The 27,834-nt window shown below is 44.4% G+C and overlaps 3 protein-coding genes across 5 annotated transcripts; 2 read left to right on the top strand and 1 right to left on the bottom strand.

The window, feature by feature from the left end:
- Positions 1 to 31: 31 nt before the first annotated feature.
- Positions 32 to 19,153, top strand: ak7a (adenylate kinase 7a). Its single transcript, XM_052053310.1, has 19 exons — positions 32 to 266; positions 350 to 490; positions 613 to 727; positions 944 to 1,038; positions 1,100 to 1,210; positions 1,303 to 1,386; positions 1,458 to 1,546; positions 1,633 to 1,723; positions 1,851 to 1,928; positions 2,212 to 2,361; positions 2,455 to 2,583; positions 2,701 to 2,797; positions 2,889 to 3,017; positions 3,097 to 3,159; positions 3,249 to 3,446; positions 3,799 to 4,019; positions 4,219 to 4,377; positions 4,488 to 4,569; positions 18,888 to 19,153. Exons 1-18 carry the CDS (start codon positions 192 to 194, stop codon positions 4,518 to 4,520), a joined length of 2,058 nt encoding a protein of 685 aa, XP_051909270.1. The 5' UTR covers positions 32 to 191; the 3' UTR covers positions 4,521 to 4,569; positions 18,888 to 19,153.
- Positions 8,369 to 19,586, bottom strand: scara3 (scavenger receptor class A, member 3). The gene is made up of 12 exons (XM_052053311.1): positions 19,438 to 19,586; positions 14,228 to 14,263; positions 14,058 to 14,102; positions 13,819 to 13,938; positions 13,622 to 13,702; positions 13,432 to 13,541; positions 13,085 to 13,329; positions 12,322 to 12,541; positions 12,092 to 12,180; positions 11,611 to 11,803; positions 11,344 to 11,521; positions 8,369 to 11,273 (listed from the first exon to the last, which is right to left on the bottom strand). Exons 1-12 carry the CDS (start codon positions 19,442 to 19,444, stop codon positions 10,786 to 10,788), a joined length of 1,812 nt encoding a protein of 603 aa, XP_051909271.1. The 5' UTR covers positions 19,445 to 19,586; the 3' UTR covers positions 8,369 to 10,785.
- A 3,185-nt stretch (positions 19,587 to 22,771) lies between these two features.
- On the top strand, positions 22,772 to 27,680 carry clu (clusterin). Of its 3 annotated transcripts, none has more exons than XM_052053315.1 (10): positions 22,772 to 22,858; positions 24,714 to 24,871; positions 25,005 to 25,153; positions 25,373 to 25,543; positions 25,779 to 25,949; positions 26,095 to 26,305; positions 26,448 to 26,588; positions 26,688 to 26,914; positions 27,039 to 27,226; positions 27,336 to 27,680. In XM_052053315.1, the coding sequence occupies exons 2-10, from the start codon at positions 24,757 to 24,759 to the stop codon at positions 27,346 to 27,348; spliced, it is 1,386 nt and encodes a 461-aa protein (XP_051909275.1). In that variant the 5' UTR covers positions 22,772 to 22,858; positions 24,714 to 24,756; the 3' UTR covers positions 27,349 to 27,680. The 3 variants fall into 3 exon arrangements, with proteins under 3 accessions (XP_051909275.1, XP_051909276.1, XP_051909277.1); XM_052053316.1 differs by lacking the exon at positions 22,772 to 22,858 and adding an exon at positions 23,249 to 23,271; XM_052053317.1 differs by lacking the exon at positions 22,772 to 22,858 and adding an exon at positions 24,022 to 24,187.
- Positions 27,681 to 27,834: the final 154 nt, after the last annotated feature.

The following is a 27,834-nucleotide window of genomic DNA, read 5'->3' as shown; positions in this document are numbered from 1 at the left end:
CGGTTTCCATGGAAACCCATACACCCGATATCTCGTCGCTAGGTGATGACGTAATAGTCCTTGAGACGTGGATGCGTACCCTAGGTGATTATTTCAAATTAAACCCAAAACAAGGGACGACCACAATTGCTTCGAGTCATTTTAGCAACCTAAAGCTTAAGTAACATTAGTAGACTAATATTTTAACAAAAATGGGTGACAAAAAACGTTGCAGACGTATTTTTGTCAACGACGTCGGCAAATATTCTTCCAAACATATCGCGGAGGTGAAGTACATACATGAGCTCTATTCAGGATAAGTTGGCTTTGCCCAATTAATGTATTTTATCTCCCTAACTCACGTGGACAGTATTTATCGAGTTGCGGGGAGAAGACTGAGGACGACGATGACGGCGAACCTCAGACAAATGAACCTGTTTTCCAGGTGGTCGGGACTGTGTCCTCTTCATCCAGCAGTGAGAAAACTAGCCTTTTGCATGAGCAGTATTCGGTGAGTTAAAAATGTGACAAATGGGCCAGTTCATTCCTTGGAGAGGTTTCCAGAAAGTATCTAAAAGAATCGGTGTAAATTGCTGCAACACCGGGAAAATAAGTCACAATCTTGTTTTCTAGTCGCTAAGCAGAGAGGAACTTCTCCCCCGCTTGCTGGAATGCGACGTGGTGGTGTACAACATCTCCGAAAATGCGACCCAAGAGGACATTGAAGAGGCCACTTGGGCAATCACAGGTCAGCAACAAGAAAAGACCCCTATATTTGATTGTTATCACATTGTAGTTGGAATTTTACTAGCAAAATGACCCCCCCCCCCACCAAAAAAAAGGAACGAGCACTTCATATGCTTCTAAAATCTTCCATAGTAAATTCACAAAAAACCAACTGCCATTTTTGGGAAATCCTGTCACATGTCTAATTGTACGATGTTTCCTTCACTGTCGTTTGTAGCCCTTCATGGTGAAATGCAGAACTTCAGATCAAAGAAAATCTTCATTTTAGTCTCGACAGTGTTGACGTGGGCCATGACCAAGAAACCGGAAACGGTGAGCATTGCGATTGATTCAGCAGAGGTCCGATGCTAATACCAACGCATCCTTCCAGCAGGAGGAACCAGAAAAATTTATAACAGAGGAGGAGTTCCGAAAAAGACGTCCGCATCCTAGCTTTAAACACCACAACAACATGGAGAAACAAGTCCTCAAACTGGGAACAGGGGTAAGGAGTTTGCTGCGGAAAAATACACGCCACCATGTGAAGTAACGCCAGCATGCAATTGAATGTCATCTGTCATATTTGACATCTTTCAGAAAAAAAATAAACTGAAAGGTTACGTTTTGGCTGCGGGAATACAGTACGGAAAGGGAGAAAATCTTTTCCACTACTTTTACAAGGTAGATTATCCCTCAATCACAGTCTGTTTAGTTTCCCGCTTGATTATTTTCATTTTGTATTTGCGACGTAGGTGTCTTGGCTGTCTGAGTGTACCAAAGTTCCCATATTTGGCGAGGGCACAAATTACATCCCCACCATCCACGTGCTTGACCTCGCTAAGTGCTTTGCCACTTTTAAATATTTGGATTGGGGGGTGGGCATTCGATTGTTTGTGTTCACTTAATTGGCTGTGATTTATTTTACAGAGTGATACAAAGTTTAATTGAGGTCAAACCCAAGGCCAAATATATTCTTGCGATTGATGACTCCAGGAACAAGCTGGAAGACATGGTGAAGGTAAATGACTGGAAAAAAAACGGCAGTTTTGAGCATTCTCCGGAGTCACCTGCCATTTTTCTTTTGAAATGATCTTTTGAAATGATTTTCTCAAGAACAACCCTGATCAACTCTCTTTATCTTTTAGGCTATAAGCCATGTGCTTGGACCAGGAAGAGTGTGTCAAGTACCAGAGAAGGAAGCCATCACTATGAAGGCCTATAAGGTACACTACAGGTGTCTTATTTCAAAAATGTATCAGGATTGGGGTAGTTTTTTTGGTTTTGTTTTGAGGATTTTAATATGCCGAAGCACTTGGGGTTGGATCTCATGTTAAAACTCATTCACCTTTTGACTTCTATCGCCGTCAACGGCAGTCAATGAGTTTTAATGTAATAAGTCCATTCGATCGCTGTTGACAGCCTCCATAATGGAGTTGAAACCTGAGTAGAAATGCACAGGAAGCATGTTCACCATCTATTGTGTGGCGATTCTTGTTTTGAATTCAGCAAGAGGAGCTGGAGTATCTCAGCGTTGACCTACGTCTGGATGCTTTTGTTGTGAAAGACTCCTTTAACTTCCAATGGTCTGCAGAAGGCGGCATAATTGAGAATATAGAAGCCCTCGTGGAAGAATACAGACATACGAGAAAGCTACTCGTAAGTCCTCCCAAGTGCAATTGATTGTGGAAATAAGCGATGCGTTAAAAAAGCTACTTTGGCGTTGGCTTGATGTTGATTTTTGTGGTTTAGCCAATCCGAATCTGCCTCACTGGACCGCCCGCCGTGGGTAAAAGCGAACTCGCAGCGAAGCTGTGCGAGCGCTATCGAATACATCACATCAACATCCGAGATGTCATCAACGAAAAGATGACGCAGCTGGTCAGTGACATCATTTGCAATGTTTTCATTTTCCCGCGTTAACCATAACATGACTAGCCAAGCTCTGAAAAAAAATGCGAAAGATGCGATAAGAAGAAACAAACTCGTACTCCACAGAAAGATACTATTGCCAGAATTGATGCTGAGGTCAGCGAACAGGAAACGGCACAGGACCAACTGGAAACTATAAAAGGAAGCATGGAAAATAATGCAGGTCTTATGCACAACTCTCCATATTCCCAACAGTGATGATTGTTGTGCTCAATATTTCTTGACGGCCCAACTTTTTTTTTTCATACAAATAGGTCGATTGGAAGATGATCTACTTTTAGAAATTTTGACAGAAAAGCTCAATTCAAAGCCTTGTAGGAACCAAGGATTTGTTTTGTACGGCTTCCCGAGGACATTTGAGCAAGCTAGTCAGATGTTCAGCGGTAGGTTTCTTCCAGGTATTCAGATGCTTTGTACTGAATAACAACACGGCGTGTTGTGAGATGAATATTTGTTGCTCAGCTGAGGACGGAGAGAACCAAGACTCGCCCAACGAGGCACCCGCTTACAACAAGATCACTCCAGGTTGTGCATTTACTGATTCGGTCTTTATTGTTTACATTAAAATGATATAAATAGCCGTTTTTATTGTTTGTTTTTTGGGGGGGGTCTAGAATATGTGTTTGCCTTGGATGCATCTGATGAGTTCCTGACGAAGAAAGTACAAGATCTTCCCGAGAGTGAAGCCCAGAAAAGAGGCTTAACCCAGGATGAGTTCATCCCTCGACTGGCCAGATTCCGCCAACTCAGCAGGGCCGCCGAAACTACTCTCGACTACTTTGATGAACTGGAAATATATCCGACATATCTTGGTAACATTCCTAGAGTGTGCCGCAAAAGGGTCAAATGTGAAATACCGTCATGTTTTTCACTGTGCTAAATCATGATGACAAAAGTATTGAGACACCCTACTATTGAGCTAAAACAGCTTCCGCTTTTCCAGTAAAGCTTCTTACAAAATTACAAGATCATTTGTGTTGTGGCAGTAGGAGTAGGCAGCATTTGTTCAGTTCCTACTTGGTGTCAAATCATAAATGCAAAAGAAAAAAAATTGCTGAATGAAAGTGATGAATTTAGAGCATAAAAGCACAACAGCAGATTTTTCTAGCCGTGGCGCCAAATACATTCAAGAGATTTCCAATTCGTGTCTCTCGTTGCTTGCAGAGGTGAAAGCTGACGACCCTGAATTCACACAGATTGTGAGCAATGTCATCGAGGTGGTGGGGCCTCCCAAGAACTACGGCCTGAGTCCTGAGGAGCAGGAGGAGGAAGAGGACAGGAGGCGAGAAATGGAGAGGAAGCAGAAAGAGGCAGAGGAAGCGGCAGAGAGGAAACGCAGGAAAGAGGCTTTGCTCACTGAGATGGCAGCGCAGTACGAAGCTTGGGTACACCAGTGTCCTCATTTGATTAGCACCTCTCTATAATAATGTTCGGATATACATCGGACTCACAAAAATATTGATGTATTGGGCTTTCGGGCTGTACCGCAAATGCACTGTAACCTTTAACTTAAATTCACCTTGTCTAAACTGGTAAATTGATTTTATATATATGTATATTTTTTTTTTGGGGGGGGGGGGACAGCAAAACAATTTGGCAGAGGTTAAGAGGCAGGAGCACGAGCTGCTGGAAGCTAAAGCTCTCCCGCTGAGAAACTACTTGATGAAGTATGTGATGCCTGCGCTCACCGAAGCCTTGCAAGAATGCTCCAAGATCAAACCGAACGACCCAGTCAGCTTTTTGGTACGACGGTCTCCTTTCGTGATATGGACTACGGCCGGCCTCTGTGGGGCAAGGTGCGCACTTTTCCAAGACTGCGAACAACTTTGTTTTATTTTTTATTTTTTGGACAGGCCGAGTATCTTCTTCGGATGGACAAAGATTGATTGAGCATCCCGTTTTAACACGCGTTGCAGTGCACCGATCGCAGTCAAGGTATCGGTGATGGAAAATGTCCAAATATTTTGATTACATATTTTGTTTCCTTGTTGAACGACCTGGATCACTCCTTTGAGTCTTCCGTTAAACTGAGAATAAGTGGGAATAAGACAGAGAGCATAAAAACCCACACAAGCAGATTGAGAACATGCCATTACATGAACGCTTGAGCTGAGATTCCAAACCCAAAACCTCCTTTATACAAATGCCAATACATAGAAATCGATATTAATGTAAACAAGGTTGTGTAAAAAGTAAAACACATGTAGAAGAACAATCTACATGACACCACATCCCTATTGCGCAATACAATGTATTTGTAATATGGTAACCCTAAAAAAAAAGCTATATTTTACAGAGATAATCATCTGTTTTGATTATTATCTTCACTGTATTCATACACACTGAATAATGTGTCAAGCACGAAATGTGTGACTGCCAGAAGTCAAGAGTTGATGAGTTTTACACTGGTTGAAGATTTGTCATGCTTCATGACTCAGCAGACTTCCTGGAAGGGGTGGACGTTTGACGAGAACGTCCCTAAAGTTTATACAACACATTTTTTCAGAGAAACCAACATCAACCAGTTTGAAATTCCTTTGCTTTGTTTGTTGACGCGACCACGAGCTTTTGAGTTGAGTCATGCGTACTTTGTCATGATGTTCCATCACCTCTAGATGGCGTAGTGGTCACGTTCGAAAATTTCACAATGGTGACGACAGCGGAAGCTCCATTCTGGGGTGCTCTATTTTTTGCCAATAATATTGATTGTTGATTATTCATGTACCTATTCTGACTTCAAGTCATTGATGATTTACATGGCATTCAAAATAAGTGATTGTTCAATAATAACCAGGTCTACTAAGAGTAACAAATAGCACAGAACTACTGGTTTAAAGAAAAATATACCTTTGAATGATGAGGTCTTGAAATTGTTGCGGATTCCCCCGAGTGGTGACGGAACCCAAAGCAGATGCTGAGTACATAGACGTACTTAGTCTGAGTAAAGCAGTGCATAGTAAAGACTTATTCATGTCAAGTGTAAGATATGAAGTGAGAAAAGGAGTCTTAATTTCATTTTTGCTAGATGACACGATGTCCTTCCGAACGCCCACGTTTCCCAAAAGTCACGTACCGCGCAGAGGACCCTTGCTAATACTTTGCCTGGCCTCTGTAACTTTTGAATAATTTATGGCTCTGAGGATATTATTCTTCTGTGGCTTTTCTTTGTTCTGTCAACCACAGAAACAAGTTTGAAATGTTGATCCAAAAGTGACAAATATTTACTTGGGTCCCTGAGGTTGAGCCTCGCTAAAGCCATGCTGGCCCTCAGGCCTGTTTGGAAAACCTGAGTCACCATCACAGATGGTTGAGCGTCGGCAAAGTGTTGAAAACTACTAGGAAATAAGAAAACATTCACCAGCTCTCATCATGTCGTTCCTATAAGTTTTGTACCAGTCAGTGGCCACTGCGCTTTAAATGGTACCATCACATTGCGCACACAATTAATGGGACATGGACTTTGACCTCAAAGCGTTTATAGGTCATATCCACCTTCCAAAATAAAATAATGTAATTTCTGCTATTAAATTATTCATTCCTTGTTAAAAACCTGGGAAGTAATATCATTGGCAGCGGTGCCGAATGATCTGCAAACGGTTAGTGGTGGTCTTTATCTTGCTAGATTTCCAGTAGTAATAACTACAAAACACGTCCCCCTTGAAGTGGTATGGTCACTCACTCACTCATGTACAGTATCCGCGCGCGCGCGCACACACACACGAATGGGCACGTAATAAATATAACAACCATCATGGTGGTCATCCGAACATCTGCTGGCGGTTGAAAATGCTGAATGTGGACCACACACACTTACACACCCCACATAATGGCTGAAGCAGGACTTGTAGCACACACACACACACAGTGCTGACTTTCGGGAAGAGGTGGCGCACACTCATGTTCAAATCTATGGACAATTTAGAGCTTTTGGTTTCCTAACTTGCATGTTTTGGGAATGAATGGAGCAAGTTGGAGTTCACAAACACGGGGAGACCTAATCAATATCAAATCAAATCGAAATGAGATTTGTAATCTATTATGCAAAGTAATTTTAAAAAATCATTATCATCATCATCATCATCGTCATGCCCTTAAAAATGTTCACTGCAGTTTTTCCGGGTTTAGTAGCGTGCATAGGGGTTGGCAAACACATTTTTATCCACTTGGAGCAAGCTGAAGAGGAAGAGTCGGCTGCTGTGTCCAGATGAAAACATGCACTTTCAAATGGTCACAGATACAAATACCTGAATCGTTTCCAACTGTTCAACGGGAGCTGTTTTTATTTCAGTGGATTAAGGAGAGAAATCTGGCCAATCCTTAAAAGGAATGCTTGGCCCATTTGAAAGAGAAAAGGAGACGATGGACGCACAAAGTTGGTCGGCTACTACAGGCTACTACCATCGCACCATGTTTTTGTGGTTCAGTAAAATTAATTGGCTCAATAAATAAAACAGTATATTATAATTTAGCCCCAACACGGTTTTGTAGGTTTCTGGTGCTCAGTCGATGTGCGGTGCTCAGTTGCTAGATTCTTTCATATCCAATTCAAGTGCTCTCGGCCGCGTCACCCATTGTGCAGCGGTTCGAGATGTTCATCCTAAATGAAATTGCTCGCTAATGGATAATATGAATGGAACAGATGCCGTTTCATAAGGGTTGTCAGTTTTGAGTATTTATTTCCTCTTTTTGCTATTCATGGGAAAATAAGAAAACCTAACACCCCCCCCCCCCCCCCCCCGGCCTCCAATTCTCCATCCCAGAGAATAATCCCGTCATCCCACGTCGTTTTCTATGAGCTAGAAAATTGTCTACTCGAGTCAGGTTGGATAAACAAGCAAAAATACGACGCTCCATTCCTTTTTTTTTTTTACTTTTTGTTGGCATGTGGCCTGCGCTCTACTCGTTTCTTACAAGCAACTCAACCACAAACCAAATAAATGAATGCACCCCTCTGTTTGTTTAGTCAGTGGTTACAGAATGTCTGAGGCTTTTTTTTTTTTTTTTTTTTTTACAGGTACCATACATCTGGTTGCATAACAGAGATATTTTATTTGGATTTGTAATCGTTAACATCCCGTCTGCGGCGAGGCTGCTGCTGTACTTCATCAGCAAGCTCATTTTCTCTCACTCTCTCTCTCTCTCTGTCTCTCGCTGCCAAATCAGAGAGGGAGAGCACAGCGAGTGCGAACAGAACATTTGCAAAAAGTCCAAAGACGTTAGTTTAAGCCAGCTGCAGCTGGACTCTGTTATTTCTAAAACGCACTGAGGGAAACGAGGGAGTGGATTTTATGCTGCTGCTCCTCTGTGCGACTGAAGACTTGTCAACGCTTATGATTTCGGAAATGCCATTGAGTCATCAACGATCCATTTTTAGGGGAGGGGGGTTTATTTGCATCTCTGGTATACTGTGTGCGTGTGGATGTGTGTGGGTCTTTAATATTGAGATGGAGTTCATCGACACCATTTCTGAAAGCAGAACTTTATAAAAATTGCTATGTTATAATTTAGAATCATTTCATTCAAAGCAACATCCGTCCATCCAGCCATCCATTTTCTAATCCGTTTATCCTCATGAGGATCGCAGGTGTACTGGAGCCTATTCCAGCTGTCTTTGGGCAGTAGGCGGGGGACACCCTGAACTGGTTGCCAGCCAATCAGAGGTCACACATAGACGAACAATTCATACCAATTCCAAACAACTCCATGAATTTTTTTTTGGGGGGGGGGGGGGGGGTTCAGTAGCATTTTGTAGTGCCAAGGCGGCTTAGTTAAGACAGTAAATCAAAATGGTCTCCACTTTTAAGAACTATGGCCAGCAGGAATAATTGAGCCTGTGGGTCAGACTCTTAGACTGGCTGAAGCGGTTGTAAAGTGTGAAGCGACAAATCTGCCCACTGTTGGCCTTGGTAGAGTCCCATTAGAAACTTCCAGAGGCTGTACCGGACAGGTTTCTGTTGGTGAACCTAGGTGTCCATTCCCCACGCACAGTTCTTGGGCTTTGTTCACCTTTTGCTGAGAGTTAGTGGCGTTGTGCAGCAGCAGGTGTGATTCCTGTCATCACTCACACATAAACAGAATAACAGCAACCTTGGAAGGCTTGTGTTTTTACAGCTGCCGATGTAAAAAGCTCTTTGGGGGCCTGTCAACTCTGCAGTTAGCGCACGTCTCGGACTGCGGGAATGTGTTAGTTAGCGTGCGTGCTAATGAACTGGCTCTTTGGGAGCGGATGGCAGGTCTTTTGAGGAATTGTAGGTGCTGGAGAGGAAATGTCCACAGAGGAAGCGAAAACTTTACGAGGTGTCTACCTGGGCTTGTTGCAGGTGGTTACGACACAAACTTGCACCGAGGACTGGTTTGGGAGCCAATTTATGCCCCCTGTCTCCCCTCTGTTGGACTATAGTCCAATTTTCTGCGAGAGAAATGATATGAAGGATTTCAGGGAATGGGATTATTGGACTTCAACCTCTTGCAATATGATAACGCTAAAAAGTAGCTGCCAATACAAGAACGGTGGAGGAAAAATGAAAATAAGAGCAGATTCCTGCCAAGATAAACACTCAGGAGGTTTCACCCTTCGAAGTTTCCCATATTTCGTAAGTGAACTTCAATTTGATTGTGGCTGCCAGACAGTCTGAAATATAAAGTGTTGCACATTACTCTAAGTGATATGAAATCTCGAAAATCCTTGTCGTGATTCAAGGCAATGTGGTGAAAGTCTTAAGTGTAATGAAAAATGAAAGAAAATTGCGACCCTTTGTAAATGGGGGGGGGGGGGGGGGTATCGGCATGACATTTGAGAATGAGAAATATCTGCCAAATAGGCCTGCTTACATTTATGATGCCGTGCTTTACATTACATTGCATTATGTGGTATACATTTTTTGGGGGGGTAGAGTCACTGGCACAGTGTGATTTTTGACAATCTCTTTAAATCTGAGGCGGAAAACCCCCAAAAATGCGAGAGGAGCCACCGACATGTGTTTTAAGTTAATAATAAAGCCGCTCCCTTTCCTTCGGAGGGCAATGATGATAATGTTCTGCGAGTCGGATACAAGCGAGACCACCGCTTCAACATCTACTTTTATTGTTCAGTGCAAGCCAGTTGCATTTCATGATGGCACTCACTTTTATGACAAAAAAGAAATAGTAGGGTTCTCTATTTGTGTTTTTATTTCTTTGAGAGAAAGGATGTTTCCAGGTGTAACATGAAAAGTGATGAGTCTCCTGTCAGAGCAGAAGTACAAACTGTGTTAGTGTACGATGATGCTATTTTTAGTCTGTGGACAAAATACTTCAGACCTTATTCCCATTTGAGGAAAAAACGACCCACATGATGCGTTTCGTGGTGAGCGCTTTGCTGATTAGCCTTAGTTGTCGTAAACGCCAGATTCGAGCTTTTGTTCAACTGGATTAAAAAACAAACTACCTGGCAAATAATTGCCACATTTTCCTTGCTTTTAACCAGCATAGTGTTCTAAATGTTCAATAATAAACTATGCAAAAATAGATATACATATATATTGGCAGTTGTATTTGCACAAACACTGAAGCAAAAATGACGTTTTAAAGCCCACCATTGTACATAACAGTATTGTAAACTGCCCATGGCCATTGGAGCGTTGAAAATGAATTGTTCAACTTGACGCAGCAGATGCAAATTTCATCTTCAGAGTACCTGCTCCGAAAAAGCCACAAAATGACCAATTTGTCAGCTTACTAAGATGTGACCACTTCATAGGAAATGTCCGTCGACATCGAGAAAATAGGCGTGAACCAAGACTACTCTGTTTGAATTTAGCCGCAATCCTTCTTGGCATCAACAATCTTCATCATCACCTGATGGGAGTTCAATAACAGCCATGTTTTAGGATTGCTTACTTGTGTTTTACACTGGAACCCCCCCCCCCCCCCCCCCCCCACACTTGTTGTTATCTATCTTTGCGAGGTGGCTGAAGACAACCGGTATAAGACAATAATGCAATGTGTCAGATGATGTTCAGTCTGTGGGTAGTGCTCTCTACCCTTGTTGGCAATATTCATCCACGTCATTTTCAAAGGTCCTGTTTTTAATCAGGTCCTTCGATTGGGTGGAGAACCTCCTCTTGAATTCTTCCAGTGAACTTTCCCGAGTCTGTGTCCAAATCTATTTGGTTACTGTCTTTTGGCTCCAGCAGCAGCTTGGCTTCTCTGCTGCATCCTGGATTGATCAAGGGAGGGCGGTACTCCTGGAGGTCCAGGAGTTCCTGGTGGTCCGGGGGCCCCAGTTGGTCCTGGTTTCCCTTTGGGTCCCGGTGGTCCAATTATACCCGGTAGTCCTGTTTGGCCCTGGATCCCTGATGGACCTCTTGGTCCCGGGACCCCGTTTTTACCAAGTGGACCCATATCACCTTTCTGGCCCTTTTCACCACGTGGTCCTGGTTGGCCGGCGGCCCCTTTGGGTCCTGTGTTGCCTATGGCCCCTCGACTGCCACTAGGGCCAGGTTGACCAGGTGCACCTCTCGGCCCAGAAGAGCCCTTTTCTCCTTGAGATCCACGGCCTCCTATTGGGCCTCGATAACCTTTCTCCCCGGTCAGTCCTAGAGGTCCTTTTGACCCAGTCTCTCCGCGGTTACCTTTCGGGCCGGGCGGTCCTGGAGCACCTGTGGGTGGATGAATGCATGAAAGTGAGTTTTGGGAGTGGGGTGGCTTTATACACCACACTGACTCTACCTCTTAATATCGTGAAATTCTTGATCTGTTGCGTATGGTGAGTGTCCACCAGCTTCATCTCCTCCATCACCATGGACAAGTTCCTGACATCCACATCCAGACGTACATTTAACAACATGTGCTCCTGCCTCAGCGCGTCCGCGGAGTTCAGAAGTAACAAGACGCTGCTGTTTAAGTTCTGCAATAGAGCGAAAGAGAGAAAAACCCGTGAGGATGTGGTCTGTCTAAACGATCAGAACCAATTTGGTGTTTCTGTGTTGTCACGACCTGCATATCTTCCATTTGTCTGCTCAGGCGGCTCTGGCAGGTGGAGCTCTCAATGTTGATGTACTTGTACATGCTCTGGACATGACTGACAGTGGCATTGATGCTGGATGAGATTGTTTCTATCTCCATCTCGATGGAGTTCAGACGGCCATCCAAAGCCAAGAAACGTTCTCCAGTCCGGTTTTCGTAGTACCTAACGTTGATGATAACCGTTTTGTGTGGTTGTTTTTTCAGTCTGAATTTTGAGTCGTGTGCCTGCAGAGTGCTAACACAAAATTGTGCGCACCACTGAGGTCCACTGGAATGAGATGTGGTGTCATTCAATGCATGAATAAGAGTCAGAGAAGGGTCAGTAATGGCCATTGTACCCAGTGAGGAGAGAATATTCGCCTGTAAGTATTTTTTTGTATTCTCTATGTGTGTGTTCAAGTGGCAAATCTAGAATTGATAAACGGGGGATTAACTGCAGTGCCGAACATACTTGGAATGGTAGTGCAGGTCGTGCATGTTCTCTTCATGTTCGTCCATGGAAGTTGTGACGTTGTCGAGTTGCACTTGCAGGTTCATTACCTGCAGAGGACATGACATCATCTTTGACATTCCTATTCACAAGGATAGGTACTGAGCCCTACGATTAGTGAAAATGCGTATAATTTTTAATTATCCAACTCAAACAAACACTTCTGATCATTAGATTCATAAAACACACACCTGCTGACTGAGTTCGTAGTACATCTCTGAGGAAATGGAGATTCTCTGGTGGTCCGCGACGATATTGTTTTGCAGGGACCGTAAGATTTGGGTGTTGCTGCTCGCATTGGATTTAATCATGCCCAGAACTTGAGTGTAGTTCTGCCAGTCGTTGGTCAACTTCTGGAGGACCAAAGTCTCCTCGTCTGATTTCCTCTGCAGGGCATCAATCCACATCGTACTACGGAGGATAGATCACATCGACAAATGATTTCCCGCGATGACAAAGGGCTAAGATGTAAGCAGGAAATGCATGTTCCCGGTTGATATCGTGCGCATGGAAAGAATGAAAGGAACATATGGATGACAAAGTCCATCAACTGGAGTTTCAGTCTGGAATTGCCGTATTCTTTATTGGATTCTGGCCGCAAAGCAAATGATTTCCATATGCGGTCCTTCAAAAGTGAACCAGTGCTGACTCAGAGGCTTCTAAAATGTCAACAACATGCGCGCAAGGGGTCCTCGGTTTATCGTCAAGATTTGGACGTCAGATGTCGCCAGACGACAAAGTCATAATTGCGGTGCCTATTTGTGCCCAAAACATTTCTATGACATCCATTTAAAACAGTCAACCGAGGGGGGCCTTCTTGGATTGCATATTCTTCATCGGCGTGTCCGTCCAGAACTGCGGAATGTTACACCGTCAACCAATGACCGCTTCCGCCAATTATAGATTAGCCAGAATTTTGACCCGCGCCTGCACGTCTCAAAGCGTTGCACTCACCTCAGTGCCACTGTTGTATTGATTTGCTGCGCAGTAGCTTTGACATCATATTGATCTTCTGTCAGAGTCTTCATTCTCTCTTCCGTCTCCTCCAGCACGTCCTTCCAGCCCTCTACCTGGTCTTGGTATCCCACCAGTAACTGGTTGAGAAACTTGATGGACATGACGTGGGTCTGCATATCTGTGCTAAGCTGTTTGCTAGTGGCTGTCAGCTTGGTCTGAGTTTGAGAGGCTTGGTCCAGGACCTGAGAGGTACAGCAAGCGTTATATCGCCGGCATGAATATTTTGTAAATCGTTGTTATGTCATTGGACAAGAGGATTTTAATTCTGCGGTGGTCCAAGGTACCTGCTCTTGTCCCAGGAGCATTTTTTGGATGTCCTCAAACTCCTGCTTGAGTCGAGCTATCTCCTCGCTGTACAGGGTCACATCCAGACAACCTGAGCAGTTAGTGATCTCTGAAAGATCAAGATGAGCATTTATGTAGACAGACCGCCTGGGAAATAAGTGGGTACGATGCACAGCGGAGAAGCATTACCGCCGAGGGCTTTCTGAGCGCCTGCGATCTTCTTTTCATAGACAAGCTCTTCCTCGGAAAGATAGTCCACCTTCCTAAACACTAGAGAAAGAGCAAGAAAAACTGTATCACGATATCACCACCATATCAAATTGTCCCATGAAAGCTTTTGCCTGTCGCCTTATTGTAGTTCATTTAACAAATCAATCATAACTCACCGAGTGATGCCAGCACGACCACAATGACAATCAGGAATGCCACTAACGCGTAAAGGACTTTGACAGCCACTTGGAGGGAATGACTCTGCCGGCACCTCACACAACCTCCTCGAGTGCGACCTGCGCATGGCATCACATGGACGTATTCCAGATTAGTATTTGCATAGCTCACATATTATGCAAAACAATCGATTTGGGCTCACAAGTTGTGAATCCACTTGTGTGCGTGCGGCCTTCACCTCTGAATGGCGGTATATCCTCTTCCTCGCCATTGTTCTCCTCCTCTGCAACATACGATTGAAAACAAGATGTGATGTTTGGTTGTGATCCATCTGCTCGTGATCACAGCTGACTCCATCGCCCAAGTCTCACATCTATGCTGCAACAAAAGACCGAACCTTCAGATTACCTTTAAAGAGCTGGTTCTCATATCCTCCGTAGCTGTCTGTCAAGGAAAGAAAGACGTAAGAAAGATGTAAGAATTCCACTGCATGGAACAGTACACACAAATCTAACTAACGCATTGAAGCATGTGCACATGACGTCAGGTCAGGAAACCACATAGCAGACCCGCGAGAAACATAAACTTTCCAAATGATGAGAAACTTGTTATGCTGTAAAATTATGCTTATGTAATAACTGTCGACATGTCACTGGCTGCATGTCAACATTGGCACTTTTTCATGGAAACGTAATTAATATTACACCAAAATGCATGGGAGGCGTGACTATGTTATTCAATTTTGAGAGTGAAAACACAGAGTAGTTTAGTCTTCCATGCATGGCCTATTTGAAAAATCTTTCAGCCCGGACAGAAAGAGTAAAATGTTCCTTCAGCAGTTCTAGGTGCAATGTTCAAAGATTTTTGTGCCAGATTTTTTTTTTCCTCCCACCTCTTTTCCCAGAGTGTGAATCATGCACAAAATCTGCTAAGTCAATCGAACGCCTGCTGTAAACATGAAGCGGCATACAGAATGCGTCATCAATTTGACTTGCTTCAAATCAGGTACAGCAGCAGGAACTCTTCAAGTCTCATCCACAATGCATACTTGAGGGTTTTCGTTTTTCGCATTCTGGTTTAATCCAAGCACTTAACTATTGTGGTTCTTTGGACTTGGCCTGCAAATTTAAAGTATCATCAGCACATTGTTTATGACCTAATTGGGTATCCACCCTCAAATATTTGCCGGCTCTGGGTGTCTTCCCACCCTCTACCCCCTTTCTCCTTTGCTCATGTTTTCATTTCTCCCTGTGCGAAAAAATATATATAATAGTCCTCCCGTCTGACTCGTTAGTGAGGAAGCGGACGGCTCCAACACACACAAAGCGGTGCTGAGCTGACGGCGGCACCACAACAGGGCCTGTGCAAAGTCACACCTAAGCAGCTAAGTCACAGCCAAACCATGTGGAACCACTAAAAATATATTGAGCTCTTTTTGAATAAGTGTCCATTTGCATGTCATTGGAGCGTACGTATGACATAGCTAGCTTGAATAGCAATCGTGAGACCCCTCTTTTTTATTTCTTTTTTAATGGAACCTGTAACAGCCATTTATGATTTAACACGATTGCATTAAGATTGCAAATGTCCCATGACTTTGGTCTTTGCAGAGTACAAGCCGTGCCTGGTTGTCAAACGATAGAACTGTAGCTTGACACGTAACATTATGTAATAAATGCACCGTTGTGCACAGCGTAGCAAACATCCACGTTGTGTCCAGACCATGGATGGAAAACGGGATGGTGAGCAAAAACAAGTGCACAATTTAGCCTTGAAAAGACTTTGACGGTGTGTAACGGGTTTTACCACCAAGGCTGGAAAATGTCTGCTCTTAAGTCTAATAAATTGAAACATTTCCTTTTCTGACTCAGCGCCGGTGCAGGATCCAGCACAAACCAGATGAACTCCATGAGAGTAAAGAGTAGCTCGCATCTCTGCTCTGGAGAGACATCGTGTCTCATCGAGTGTTTTCGATCGAAGATATTTGTGGAATGGATCTTGTAAAACCGTAGCTAGTTGGTGCTAATGGCTTTTATTTGCTGGATGACAGGAGGAACGAGGCGTTTATTTGAAGGAGGTCTCTTTTGTGAGAGGAGGCTTTTATTTGTCAGTTTATGGGTGGATGGGAAAATTGCCCTTTCTGTGTTACATTTGGCAGAAAATGCGTCAAACCGCGAGCATTGTTTTTATTCCTGGTCCCTCTCAATAATACAATACTCGTCTGCGGCTTTGGTCTGCCTTGGGGTAGCGCGTAGGCCAAAGAGGGTGAATTTAATAATCCGGATAACTATTGTGTCATGAATGTGGCAGGCGTCTCCGGTGTATTACATATTTTGTCGCTAGATCAAAATCATTTAGTTGGAGGGAATTTCATCAAAGGGGCTTTGTTTTTTTTGCCAACCCGGGTTCGACTGTTATTGCAAGTGGGCAAAGCGGCGCAGATGGCGCTCTGTGGCGGTGCAACGCACCTATGAAAATATCAAGGTTGGAATCTTGTGAAACGCAGACAAATTCCACGCAACTGTAAACCACAACGTCGGATTCCGTTTCTAAAAATGACGAGCCCGCTCTTCTCCGTCACTCGGCTTTGCTCGTTTGAGCCTGTGCGGTGTTTTGCAAATGTGTGGCTAACCCACGATTGAGAATGCTGTGCAACAGTTGTACTGTTGATGTTTACGGACATGCACAGTAACAACTATCCTTTCCTATTTTGAACTTTTACTAGCCGAGATTTAAATGAAAGCAGGACTCCAAAGATGCTCCAAGTCAGATTAGAGCCTTGGACGCACCAGTTGATTATTTAGAAGACTTCAGACTTGAACGTACGTGTGGTCTCCTCAAAACAAAAGTAAATATTTGGAATTTGTTGCCCTGAACTGTGAAAAGAGAAGTGAAGGTTCTCTTCCAGTGGTTGGGATATTTGAAGAGCTCGAACCTGTGAATGCGTCGTGTTGTCACTTTAAAAGGGAAAGAGTGAGAACGAGCCTCGATGGTTGAAGCCTATTTTTATTTATTTTTTTTTAACCCCAACCCTTTGAGGAATGTATCAGGCAGCATATTCTGGCAGCAAGACCGAGCCTCTGAGAGAAGAGAGAAATATGGCTCAAGCCATTTTTTGAGACAAAAAAATGATTACATGGCTTCATGTACTCATCATGTTGCTCAAAATCTTTTACATCCTCACTTGAACAGATCACGCAAATCCACTGGTGAACATAAATTCAGTACGAAAAATGATATAGTCGGTATTTGGTTCCGAAGGGGAAAAAAAAGTATTACATAGGCCATTATTTGAGGAAGGAGTGTTAAATCATAGAGATATCGGGTAAGAAGTTATGTACAGCACCCAGGGGTTCTCTTTCCCAAAAAAGGCACACCTGTCCATCATCCTGAGACTCTCCCACTGCGAGCCCCCTTTGTGTGAAGAATGTATGAGGCAGCGTATTTTGCTCCGGGTCAACTGAGCTGGACTCGCCCCTCAGAAAAAAGAAAAAAAAAATCTGGGAAGCCACATCAACATACAAAGTAGCTGCTGTAGTCTTTGGCTGAGGAACACGCTTTGCGTGATCTTTTTGAGTTCATTTGCCGTGCCGCTGTGTAGCTCCAGAGCACTTTACCAACCCCGCCAGAACGCCAAGGGAGCAAGATGGACTTGATTACTATTTACTGGCAATGTCCAAATCCAAACACAATCTCACTTCATGTGAAACGGTTTAGAATCGTTCTGTGACGAACAACTGCACGGGACCACTGAAATAGCAACGAGATGGCAAGAAAAGATGAATTACACTCAGGTATTCGGATGATATTTACTCCTGCCTACGTATTTAAACAGGAAAAGCACAAATGAAACGTCCGGGATAGAAATAAGGGAAACAGTGCGGTTGGGTTGCCAAGGTTATCATAATAACAGGAACTGGAAATAAACAGACGTGTCCCATTCCACTGGGCTCGGAGTTGAAGGTCAAAGGCAGTTTGGAAAAAGGTGAGGCTTTATTTGGGGATGTTAAAAGGCCATCCCTTGACACAAACCATCTGTTGCAATGGGGAAAAAAAACAGTGCTGGTTTATGACCTGACTAAATAACTTCACTGTGGATAGGTGACAGTACAGTGGTTGGGACTTTTTTTTCTTTTTTGTTCGCCAAGCTTTTCCATTCAGATTCCATTTTCCTTCCAACTGCAAACACGCAGATAACAAAAATTCTTTGTGGTTTACAAAAAAAATTTGGGGGGGGAAAACAATGTTAACTATCAACCAAAACAGCCAGTAAAATTTCCCTGGCCATGTGCATGTCAGGCATCTTAGATCCCTTGAAATGCACTGTCGAAATGAATTAAATGATGATGATGATGATTCTTGGTCACTAGTTGCTTTGTAGAGCTCATAGGATACGTTCTTACCTACACCATAGACCAATGTCCCATTTATTCTAACTGCTGTATTATATAAAATTCATCTCACATTAGGGATGAAAGGACCAACAGCGCCAACTGCTGGATTGTACTCTACAATTCTCCCAATTTAGCTACACAGTACTGTAGTTGTCTCTGCTCTTTTTTTTTGTGCACCATGATAAACAGACTTACATCATTTCAAGCTGTAAGCCCACATGTGGTATTCCCTCCCACTTCCTCATCCCAACTGTATCCTTCAAGTCTTTGTGGCTCAGCACAAAGCTCGTGTGGGAATCATGTAATGCTCCTGCCCTCCGCTAAGCCCCCCCCCCCCCCCCCCCTCCTGGCAAACTTTCCCCTTCATACCACGTTGCTGCAAACCTTATGTTCTCTTGCTCTCTTGAAGAGGAGTCAAGATGTGGGGAAATTTGGCCGCGGCACACAGCACTTTTGTCGAAGTCACCGAGATGTAATAAGCACGCACACGCAGACATTGAGAAAGCTGACAAATTGTAGCTTCCCACCCAAGATCAACAAAGTAGTACTTTTCTCAGGATGGTTGATGTGACGCATATGTGCTATTTTTACAGGTGCCGGATTCCATGTTACAATGGCAGGTAGCATGCTAGGATATTCAGCCATTCGCTTTCTATACTGTTTGTCCTCCTTAGGGTCGTGGGTGAGCTGGAGCCAATTCAAGCTGACTTTAAGGAAGAAGCTGGACTGATCACCGGCTAATCGTAGGAGCACATACATCACAGACAAACAACCAAGCCGTCAATGGCCCTTGGTCCACCGGTTACGTAGCCGTTTCATTTTTCTGCCTGTCACTATATGCCACGAGCACAGAGAGAGGAAAAAATAATCAGTTATCGCTTTGGTCGAGAAATAAAAGCGGTCCAATTAAGTAAAATTGTATTAAACCTGGTGATTGAGTTGTTAGCGAGTCTTTCTCACGGTTCTGAGGTCACGGGTTCAATTCCAGGCTGTGTTTGTAGCATGCATGTTCTCATGTGAGAGGAAATCGGGAGTACCCAGAGAAAGCTTGCGCAGGTCCTCAAAGAACATGCACTTTCCATGCGGTGGAGCTGAGATTCAAAACCTGAACGTCATAGCGGTGCAAAACACATTGACATGTGCTACCCCCTTTGATATAATTTTACATATAATGTCCATCCCCCAAAATATATACTGTACATACATGTTCTAAGTACACTTTACCTTTCATGGCTCCTCACTTTGGCTCACTGATGCCCAGCTTGACGCTTGTGGTCAGAACGAATGAGCGCAGGTGAAGCTAAAGTAGTCAGCAGGTTGAGGCATCTGCATTCATTTTCCCAGCTCCCCCCGCCACCCTCCCAAAAAAAAAAAAAATAGTGGTGAAAGTCCCAAACCTCCTCAATGTGCTGCTTGGGTTAAAAAATGCTACAAAACAAACTCATTCATTTGCATCTTAAAATGGGTAAAACATCTAGTTGAATAGTGATCTGACCGTAAGATGAGTTACAAATTTAGTGTTTGAAGTGCTAAAAGAGCATCGGATTGGAGCTCTGTGATCTCATCCCTCTCCCATCCAGAGCCTGAGGAGACTAAAACCTTACCAGAATGAGTCCATGGGCAACTTTCAGAGGGAGGGAGGGAGGAAGCAAGAAAGAAGAAAAACGAGAGAGTGAGAGAGGGAAACAAAGAAACTGGAAACATGAGGGAGGGCCTGGAACTGGGACCAAAAAAAAAAAAGCAAGGGGTAAAAAAGGGGAGGGTCCCTGTCTTTTGCGGCAGTTAATGACTAACAAATGTTTGGACATGACAGGAATGAGCACCTTGAATACATGAGTACAAAGTAACACTAGAAAATATCTCAAAGGGAACACCTGCACATAACCAGAGTCATAATTCCAATCTGGCACTCTTCTCATTTTGCGGACCTCCAGAGTGCAGTCCCAAAAATTGACAGCAGGTGCGATTAGAAAATCACCCCCCCCCCCCAAAAAAAATGACAATATTATCAGCATGGTGTAACGTCTAGTCATGTTCCAAGCATCTTTGAACATTGAAGACCCATAGAGAAGGAGACACACATACCATTGCTGACTAGAGTCAAATAAAAAGAAATACTCATAGATTTATCGGAACCCCTGCAAGTGTTTAAAGTGTCGTGCGAGTACCTCTCACACGTCAAAACGTTTGCGAGCCGCTGCTGTGCACTGTAACCGACACCCGTTGAGGTGTTAGCTTAACACGTGAGGTGTGCGGACTGATCCACAAAAAAAAAATGATGCTTTAAATTGTTCCTTTAAATGTTCCCAAAAATGTGCTAAAGGAGATCGCCACAAATCTGCAGTTGCAGTCGTCTAACTCGGGCAAAAACTATTCAAGAAAACATTTTAACGAAGCAAAGCATGAATGCCCTCGAGGACATTCTCTGCAGGGACCGTAGCCAATTGTTTTTCAGTTCAACGTCCTTTTCGGGTGACGTCGACATCGCTGAATTGTGCTGAGGCCTCGGGCTGCATTCTGCACGGCAGAAACGTATCCAGTGACAAATATCTCTCAGCTGTCCTTTGATCATGAAGAATTATATCATGCCGCGTTTCTAAATCAGTGCACATTCCGACGCAAACACGCTCATGCATGTCACTCGACATAAAGCTGAAGCTAAATTGATACCAGAATCAGTCCAGATGTTTTTTTGTTTTTTTTAAAGTCCATCTGGAGCCAATCAGTGGGGGCTCAGTCAATATCACCCAGGGGGCCTATTAAGCCTGTGATAATTGCACCTTGTGCCAGAGGTGACTCATTAAGACATTTGTGTTGAAATTCGTGCCATCGGTTAAGCTAGTTCTCCTTAGACCCTCATCAACAACCATGGAGACTATTTCAGTTCAGTGGTCGGCCAGTTGGACAAACACCCCCTCTAGAGCAGTGATTCTCAACTAGGGAGCCAGGACCCCAAAATGGGTTGTGGACTGGTTGTAAAAAAAAAAGTATCGGACAGAACTTCCTGCAGCATTTAAACAAGCTCTCATACGTTTAACAAATGTGTGCATTTGAAATATTGAATTGTGCCATATTCCCGTTCACAGTTGTCATGTTCATTTTCAGTTTCTTTCGAAGGTGCTGAGCTGCAAAAGGAAAAAGCAGGTCCTAGGCCAGGGTAATAACAGTGGAGAAATCCACTGCCTTAACCTTAAAAGCTGTGTAAATAGCCCCAATTTTCTGATTGCATAAATGCACTGCCTCTGTGAACCATCTGGACCCTTTCATACACGCACACAACACCTACCCACAAAAATGGAGCAAAACAACACTTAGCAACGGGTCATGCAACAAATTTTCTGTTTAGTCACACCGGATCTGTGGCTGGCAAGCCAGCGACACTTAAATGCAAAGTCCAGATGTGTTTCAGCTTCTATGCCGCTTCCAACTCTCGCCGTTCGAGACACACATGCATGTCATTGTAAGACTGGCGGCAGGGATTAAAGTTACCTTTTGTCTCAGGTGCACAAATGGAGACCTGACAGTATTGTTGCAAATCGGGAGTTGACAAATTATAGCTGCGGGGGCCACATTCGACCCAATGAGCAAGTAAAGCACAACAAGGCGTTTTTGTACCCAAACATGTGCCTCACCTGGCCCATTTTCTCTTAAAAAATATCAAATATCGGGCTTGAGCACAAAAGTTTGCCCACTCCTGAGATAAACTGTAAAGACCAATGCTTTAAACCTAACCTTAAAGCATTGGTCAGGACTGTTTCAGAGTTAAGCGTTGCTGACATCTAGCGTCACGTTTGTCAATAACACCCAGTTCTAAAGTGCAGGTTCCGCACACGAAAAACAAGTTTGAAAGTTGTTCATCCAAGTGTGATACGCAGAGGCGGAATTTACTGGAACATGCGCATCATTCCCTTCCCTTAGCAAATGCCTAAATAGTCAAAAGTCTCCTTTGTATTTTAAAAATCGATGTTATTGTTGATTGTGTTTCGGTGCACCACATTCACTTCTTTCATTGCAGTTATTTTCGTCGACAAACGATTGTGGTTTGTGGTTTTCATTCAACTTTTGGGAAAGGAGCTGGTTGTACGATTATGCGTTGAGTCACCGTCGTCATGAACGGCACGAATCCAATGTTTGTGCACATTTCTGTCTCGCACTGCCAATAAATTACGACATTTCTCGAAAAGTCCGCAGACGCTTTGATGTAAAGTAGACAAACGAACAATATGGAAGTAGACAAACGAACAATATGGAATTGCATTCAGACTTTCAAAATAACCATTTCAGTTATATGGAAATGAAAGAAATGTTAAGGGGGTGGGAAATGAAACAGGTTCATAAAATGTTGGTCTGTATGATATTTTATTAGATATTCTACACATGCACATTTCGTCAACGAATGACCTAGCTCATCTGTTCATTATTTGTCTTTTTTTTATACAATGACACCATACAAGACACCATGACCACACTTTTATTTTGAAGGGAATCGCCGGAAACCTTTCCCAGTATGAAAGGTAGCAGTTCGATAACGGTCTGATGAGTCACGTGTTTACATGTCCCAGTTTTATCTGCTGCAGTATAAATAGGAGCAGCAAGGATGCGAAGCAGCTTCAGACCTCCTGGGCCCTGAAGAAGATACTCATAGGTGAGTAGCAGCTGCTTTTATTTTGGCCCGCCTGCAACAACAACAACAACAGCTCGCAAAGTAAACACTTTGGCTATTTGCACATTAACATGAGAGCAAGTAGCTGCGGGGGTTCCAGACTTGCTGCAATGTTAAAACACGTTCGTTATATTATGTCTTGAATGGTTTATGTCAGGGTTCGGGTGTGGTTAATTGTATCAGGTGACAAGCAGTGGGACCCGTTCTGATGCGGCACTCTGGGGACCAGATGGTTGAACTAATGACTTGTTTATTTTGCTTACTCATGGGCGTGACCTCCATCTCTGGATCAGAACAAGTGGATTCAAGTAGATCAAGTCTGTACTGTATGTCGATACAATACCGATACAGTATCGGTATTGTATCGACATACAGTACAGACTCCAAATAAGTAGGTGAGCAAATAGATTGTACATTTTCATACGTTCTCGTGTTTTGAAAGAACTACAATAAGATTGGTAACGTAAAAATATGCGCCACAATAATACATCCATCTGACATTGTCAGTGAAATCTTATCTTGTGCCGATGTTTTGAATGACCTCGCCAATAACATTACGATATCTTAGTCTTTGTGTTTTATGCAATTCAAGTCTTCAAACAAGCCATCAAGCATGCATGGCCTTGATCTGGATTTGCAATCTGTGAGTTGTGTCAGCACCGTCACGGCGCGCAGCCTTTATTTTTAATCCCATGGGTCGGCCTCGGAATTGTGAGTCATCCCCCTTTTCTCTGTCACCCGTCTCTGTTTAACTCTCCCACACTTTGGCTGCCTTTGTTGGCATCCCCCCCCCCCCCCCCCCCCGCGCCGCCCATTTCACCCCCTCCCCTGCACCTCCAGGCTCACCCAGCCTGGATGATTTCACCTCATTAAAAGTGTAACGTAATGAAGCGATTAACCTCATTGTCCAGCTCATGCGCCGCCACAGAGATGCGCAGCCCTAATGGTGTTCCGAACCTGCTCGCAGCAGAGACGAGAGATGCGCAAACATTCTCAAATGCTGAAAACGTTGACTCACAAATTCATTCAGAAGGAGAGTTCATCGAATCAATCGTCCGTCAAACCAAACACACTCGTTGCCCTGAATGAATGGAGCGGTTGACCGGAGGGACTGTGTCCACTTGAGGATTTCCCTCTTGAGAAAGGTCACCCGAGTGTGTGTTTGAAGAGGGAGAATAAAGGGTCAGCAGAGCAGACCGATCGTACGTCAGCAGAAACGGATAAACAAGAGAAGGAGCTGGCCCGCTCATGTTATGCAACGTCCAGCGGAAAGTCACACTTGGTGAAAGTCACACAAAACGCTGAACCAAGGTCAGTGTGCGGGCACATGATGCTTTTTTTTTTTTTTAATATGAAAGTTTATAGCCCAACATTAATGTAAACTTGTTTGCATTCTACATTGCAGCTCAATTAAGATTCCTATTCTACTTCCTTCCATTGCCATCACAGAGCTCAGTTGCTGTGCTTTGCCAAAGCTTTGTGTGACCCCTCAAGGCTATTTGGAGCGGGTTCAATTCGCGGGAGTCAAAACAGTCCTTATCGAAGCGATGCGTTGGCGGAACGGGCCTTGTTCTGTGGCCTTATTGGCCTCAAGGGTGCAATACGGGGGCAGTGTGCGTCCCTCATTCTTGGAATAACACTGATATTATAACACCACAAAAGGAAAACAGAATGCCTGAAAACAGTTTCGTTTTGGGACCCATCAGTGTGGCATTTTTGCAACATGTAGAGCCATCTAGAGTCTATAACGCGTCATTACAACAACATGAAACCTCAGTAAGGTGACCTCTGACACGAGATCTCATCTCAACTGTGTTTTTGTTTTTATCATCGACAGCATTTCTCATCATCGCCTGCTGGCCCTGTAAGAGTCGGAAAGGATGTTGATGATGATGATGATGAAGATGAGGAAGGGGTCCAAGTCGCTGGCTGTGGTGGCTCTTTTTCTGGCCTGCGCCACCTGCATAGTCCCCCCCACCAGTGAACATTTGAAACGTAAGATCCTTTAGCCATATGTCAGATTTTCTTCGCTTTATTCAAAGTGGGATACCAGAATATACGGTACCTATAAATTCATGCTCAAGTGCCCCCCCCCCCCCCCCCCCCCGTCCCCTCCCTCTCTCTGCAGAGATCTCCCAGGAGGGAGAGAAATACTTGAATGTACAGATTGAGAATGCCATCAGTGGAGTCAAAGAAATGAAGAATATGATGCAGAAATCTTCACAGGATCACAAAAAGGTTTTGGATGAGTTGGAGAAAACCAAACAGAAGAAAGAGGTACAGATCCTCCTCAATCGTAATTCTTCATCTTTTCAGAATATTTTCTACAATCCCCTCACGTCAAAATAGTTCCCTGGTACGATTGCGTCTAAGCAATTTTATGAAACGGAATCACAACGAGGCTAGGGAGCGCCGTAGTTCTGTCCATCAAGGACCAGGGAGTGTGGAAAAACCCGCAGAGCCCTGACCTCAACCCACATTGTTGTGTTGTCGCAGGAGGCCATGTTGGCCGCTCAGGAGATGGAGACCAAGCTCCAGGAGCAGGAGGAGGTCTGTAATGAGACCATGAAGGCCCTGTGGGAGGAATGTAAGCCATGTCTGAAGAAAACCTGCGTCAAGTACTACTCCCGCACGTGTAGCAGTGGGTCTGGGATGGTGGGCCGCCAGGTGAGATGTCATATAAAGAATAACACAAGATTATGGCGCCTACAGTCATTCGCTTATTTTTTATTTTTTTAAATAAATACAGCTCACATTCTGGTGTACATTGTAATCTGTATTAAATGCATGAATGAGGTCATATCTGCTGATTCTAACCCCCCCCCCCCACACCCCACACCCCACACACACACTCACACACACACGTGTTATGACTCACATTGTGTTCTTGCTTTCGGCATAGTTGGAAGACTTGCTGAACCGAACGTCTCCCTTCTCGATTTGGATCAACGGGGAGAGGATGGACACGCTGGAGCAGGAAGGCCAACGTCAGAACAAAGAGTTCAGGGAGTTGCAAGACAAATACTCGGAGATGGCCGACGGAGTGGACGGCATTTTTTCGGACAGTATGAAGGTAAGGGAAGGCTTAGCGCTAGGGTGGGGCATAAACCTTTGTGCTTGGATTGCTTTTTTTTTTTTTTTTTTTAGTGGACCGAAGGGCCACGTCAGTCATAGAGGAGGTTTGATTAAAAAAATATATTTTGGGGAATATTTTTCAGGTGGCTGATCACGTGCAGTACAACCCGCCGCTCTTCGCCCTACCCAATTTCTTCCCATCTCGCTGGCGTCGAAGCATCCACTCGCTCTTCCACCAGCCCTTCCCCAGCTTCCAGGGTTTGTTCTCCAACATGATGGGCATCGGCAGGAGGAACCCCTTCGGCTCCTTTGGTTCCATGATGGACTTTGACACGGACGCCCCGACTAACGAGGGTACGCTCTCTAACGACGACACCGCCGGCGGGGTTTGAAAGCGCCGCATTGGTGGAAAGCTTTCATGCGGCGATGAGTTGCCGAATCTAAAACATGAAAGTGATGTTGCTTTATTATTATTATTTTTTTTGCGTGCTCACAGACGGCAGCGTGAACGAGGACGTGGTCATCACCAAACCTTACGGAGACGGCAGCATAACCTGCAGGGAGATTCGCCGCAACTCGGCCGGCTGCCTCAAATTCCGCGACGAGTGTCAGAAGTGCAAAGAGATTGAACACGTCGGTGAGTCCGCCCGAGCATGCAATAACGACTATTTAACCCTGATTAAAAATGTACAAAATAACAAAAACTGACTTGTTCGACTGCCCGTTACCTTCGCAGATTGTTCCGGGAAGAAACCTCTGGAAGGTCCCCTGAAGGAAGAATTGGAGAGAGCTCTGGCCATCGCCGAGCGCTTCACTCGGCACTACAACGCTCTCCTGAAGCGCTTCGAGGAGCACATGTTCAACACGTCCGCCGTCATGGACCTGCTCAACAGGCAGTTTGGATGGGTGTCGTCTCTGGCGAACCACACCGACTCCAAGGATGACTTCTTCAAAGTCGAGACGGTGCATGCACGAAATTATTCTCCCGATGAGAACTTGTCGCAATTTCTCGGGGGCGTCAACGCAGCACGGCGGTTCATTTGTGCCATGACGGTGGGTCGTCTGTAAGTTTTGTCTGTGATCGCAGGTGGTCACCGGGGATCCAGTGGAGAGATCCGGTGAGGACGCCGAGCAGCCCGACACCAAGGTGTCCGTCAAACTCTTCAAATCGCCACCCATGGACTTGAACGTCCCGGGCGACATCCCCTGGAACGACCCCAAGTTCCCAGAGGTGGTGGCCCAGGAGGCGTTGGACCGCTACAAGGATATCACTGTGTGAGTGGCCTACTTTGGCAGGGGGGGGGGGGGGGGGGGGGGTTGCAGCATTAGCGTAGTTATTATCCTAGTGAGAGCTATATTTGCATCTCCGTTTTGTTTTTTCCAGCGTTGCCAAATAGAGGATTTGTGCACATCCCGCTTGATCCACCCCTGCAGCGACTCACTGAATTCCGCCGCAACACCTCCCAAGTCCTGCTTCTGAAAAGCGACCGTTTAACCCTCATCAGGTGTATTGACATCTCCTTGTCCTGCTGGAAGAGAATATAGTTAGTAGATGACAGTTGTCCGGAAAGGCCCTTTCTGTGTTCGCGCTGACAGCAACCATAAACCTGCCCTGACTTGATTTCAAGAGTTGATCTTGTGGTTTGTTCTCAACGCCTGCAGATGAAACGGACTCTTTAGCGCGTACGAAAATAAAGACTGGTGTCACAGATTTCAAAGCAATTATTAAGGTCAGGTTGTCCGTGTCGTTCTTCATTCATAGTTATGGTCTGACTTTGCATCTGTGCCGTCGCGGATCGCTCCGAGTCACTTTAAGCTAGATCGTAGCGATAATAAAGCAACCTTCTCAAAGCCATTGTGTTTGTTCTCTTTCTTGATTCTCT

The sequence above is a fragment of the Hippocampus zosterae genome, chromosome 19 (genome assembly GCF_025434085.1).
Source record: "Hippocampus zosterae strain Florida chromosome 19, ASM2543408v3, whole genome shotgun sequence".
Taxonomy (NCBI): domain Eukaryota; kingdom Metazoa; phylum Chordata; class Actinopteri; order Syngnathiformes; family Syngnathidae; genus Hippocampus; species Hippocampus zosterae.
This window is presented reverse-complemented; position numbering and strand designations above follow the sequence as displayed.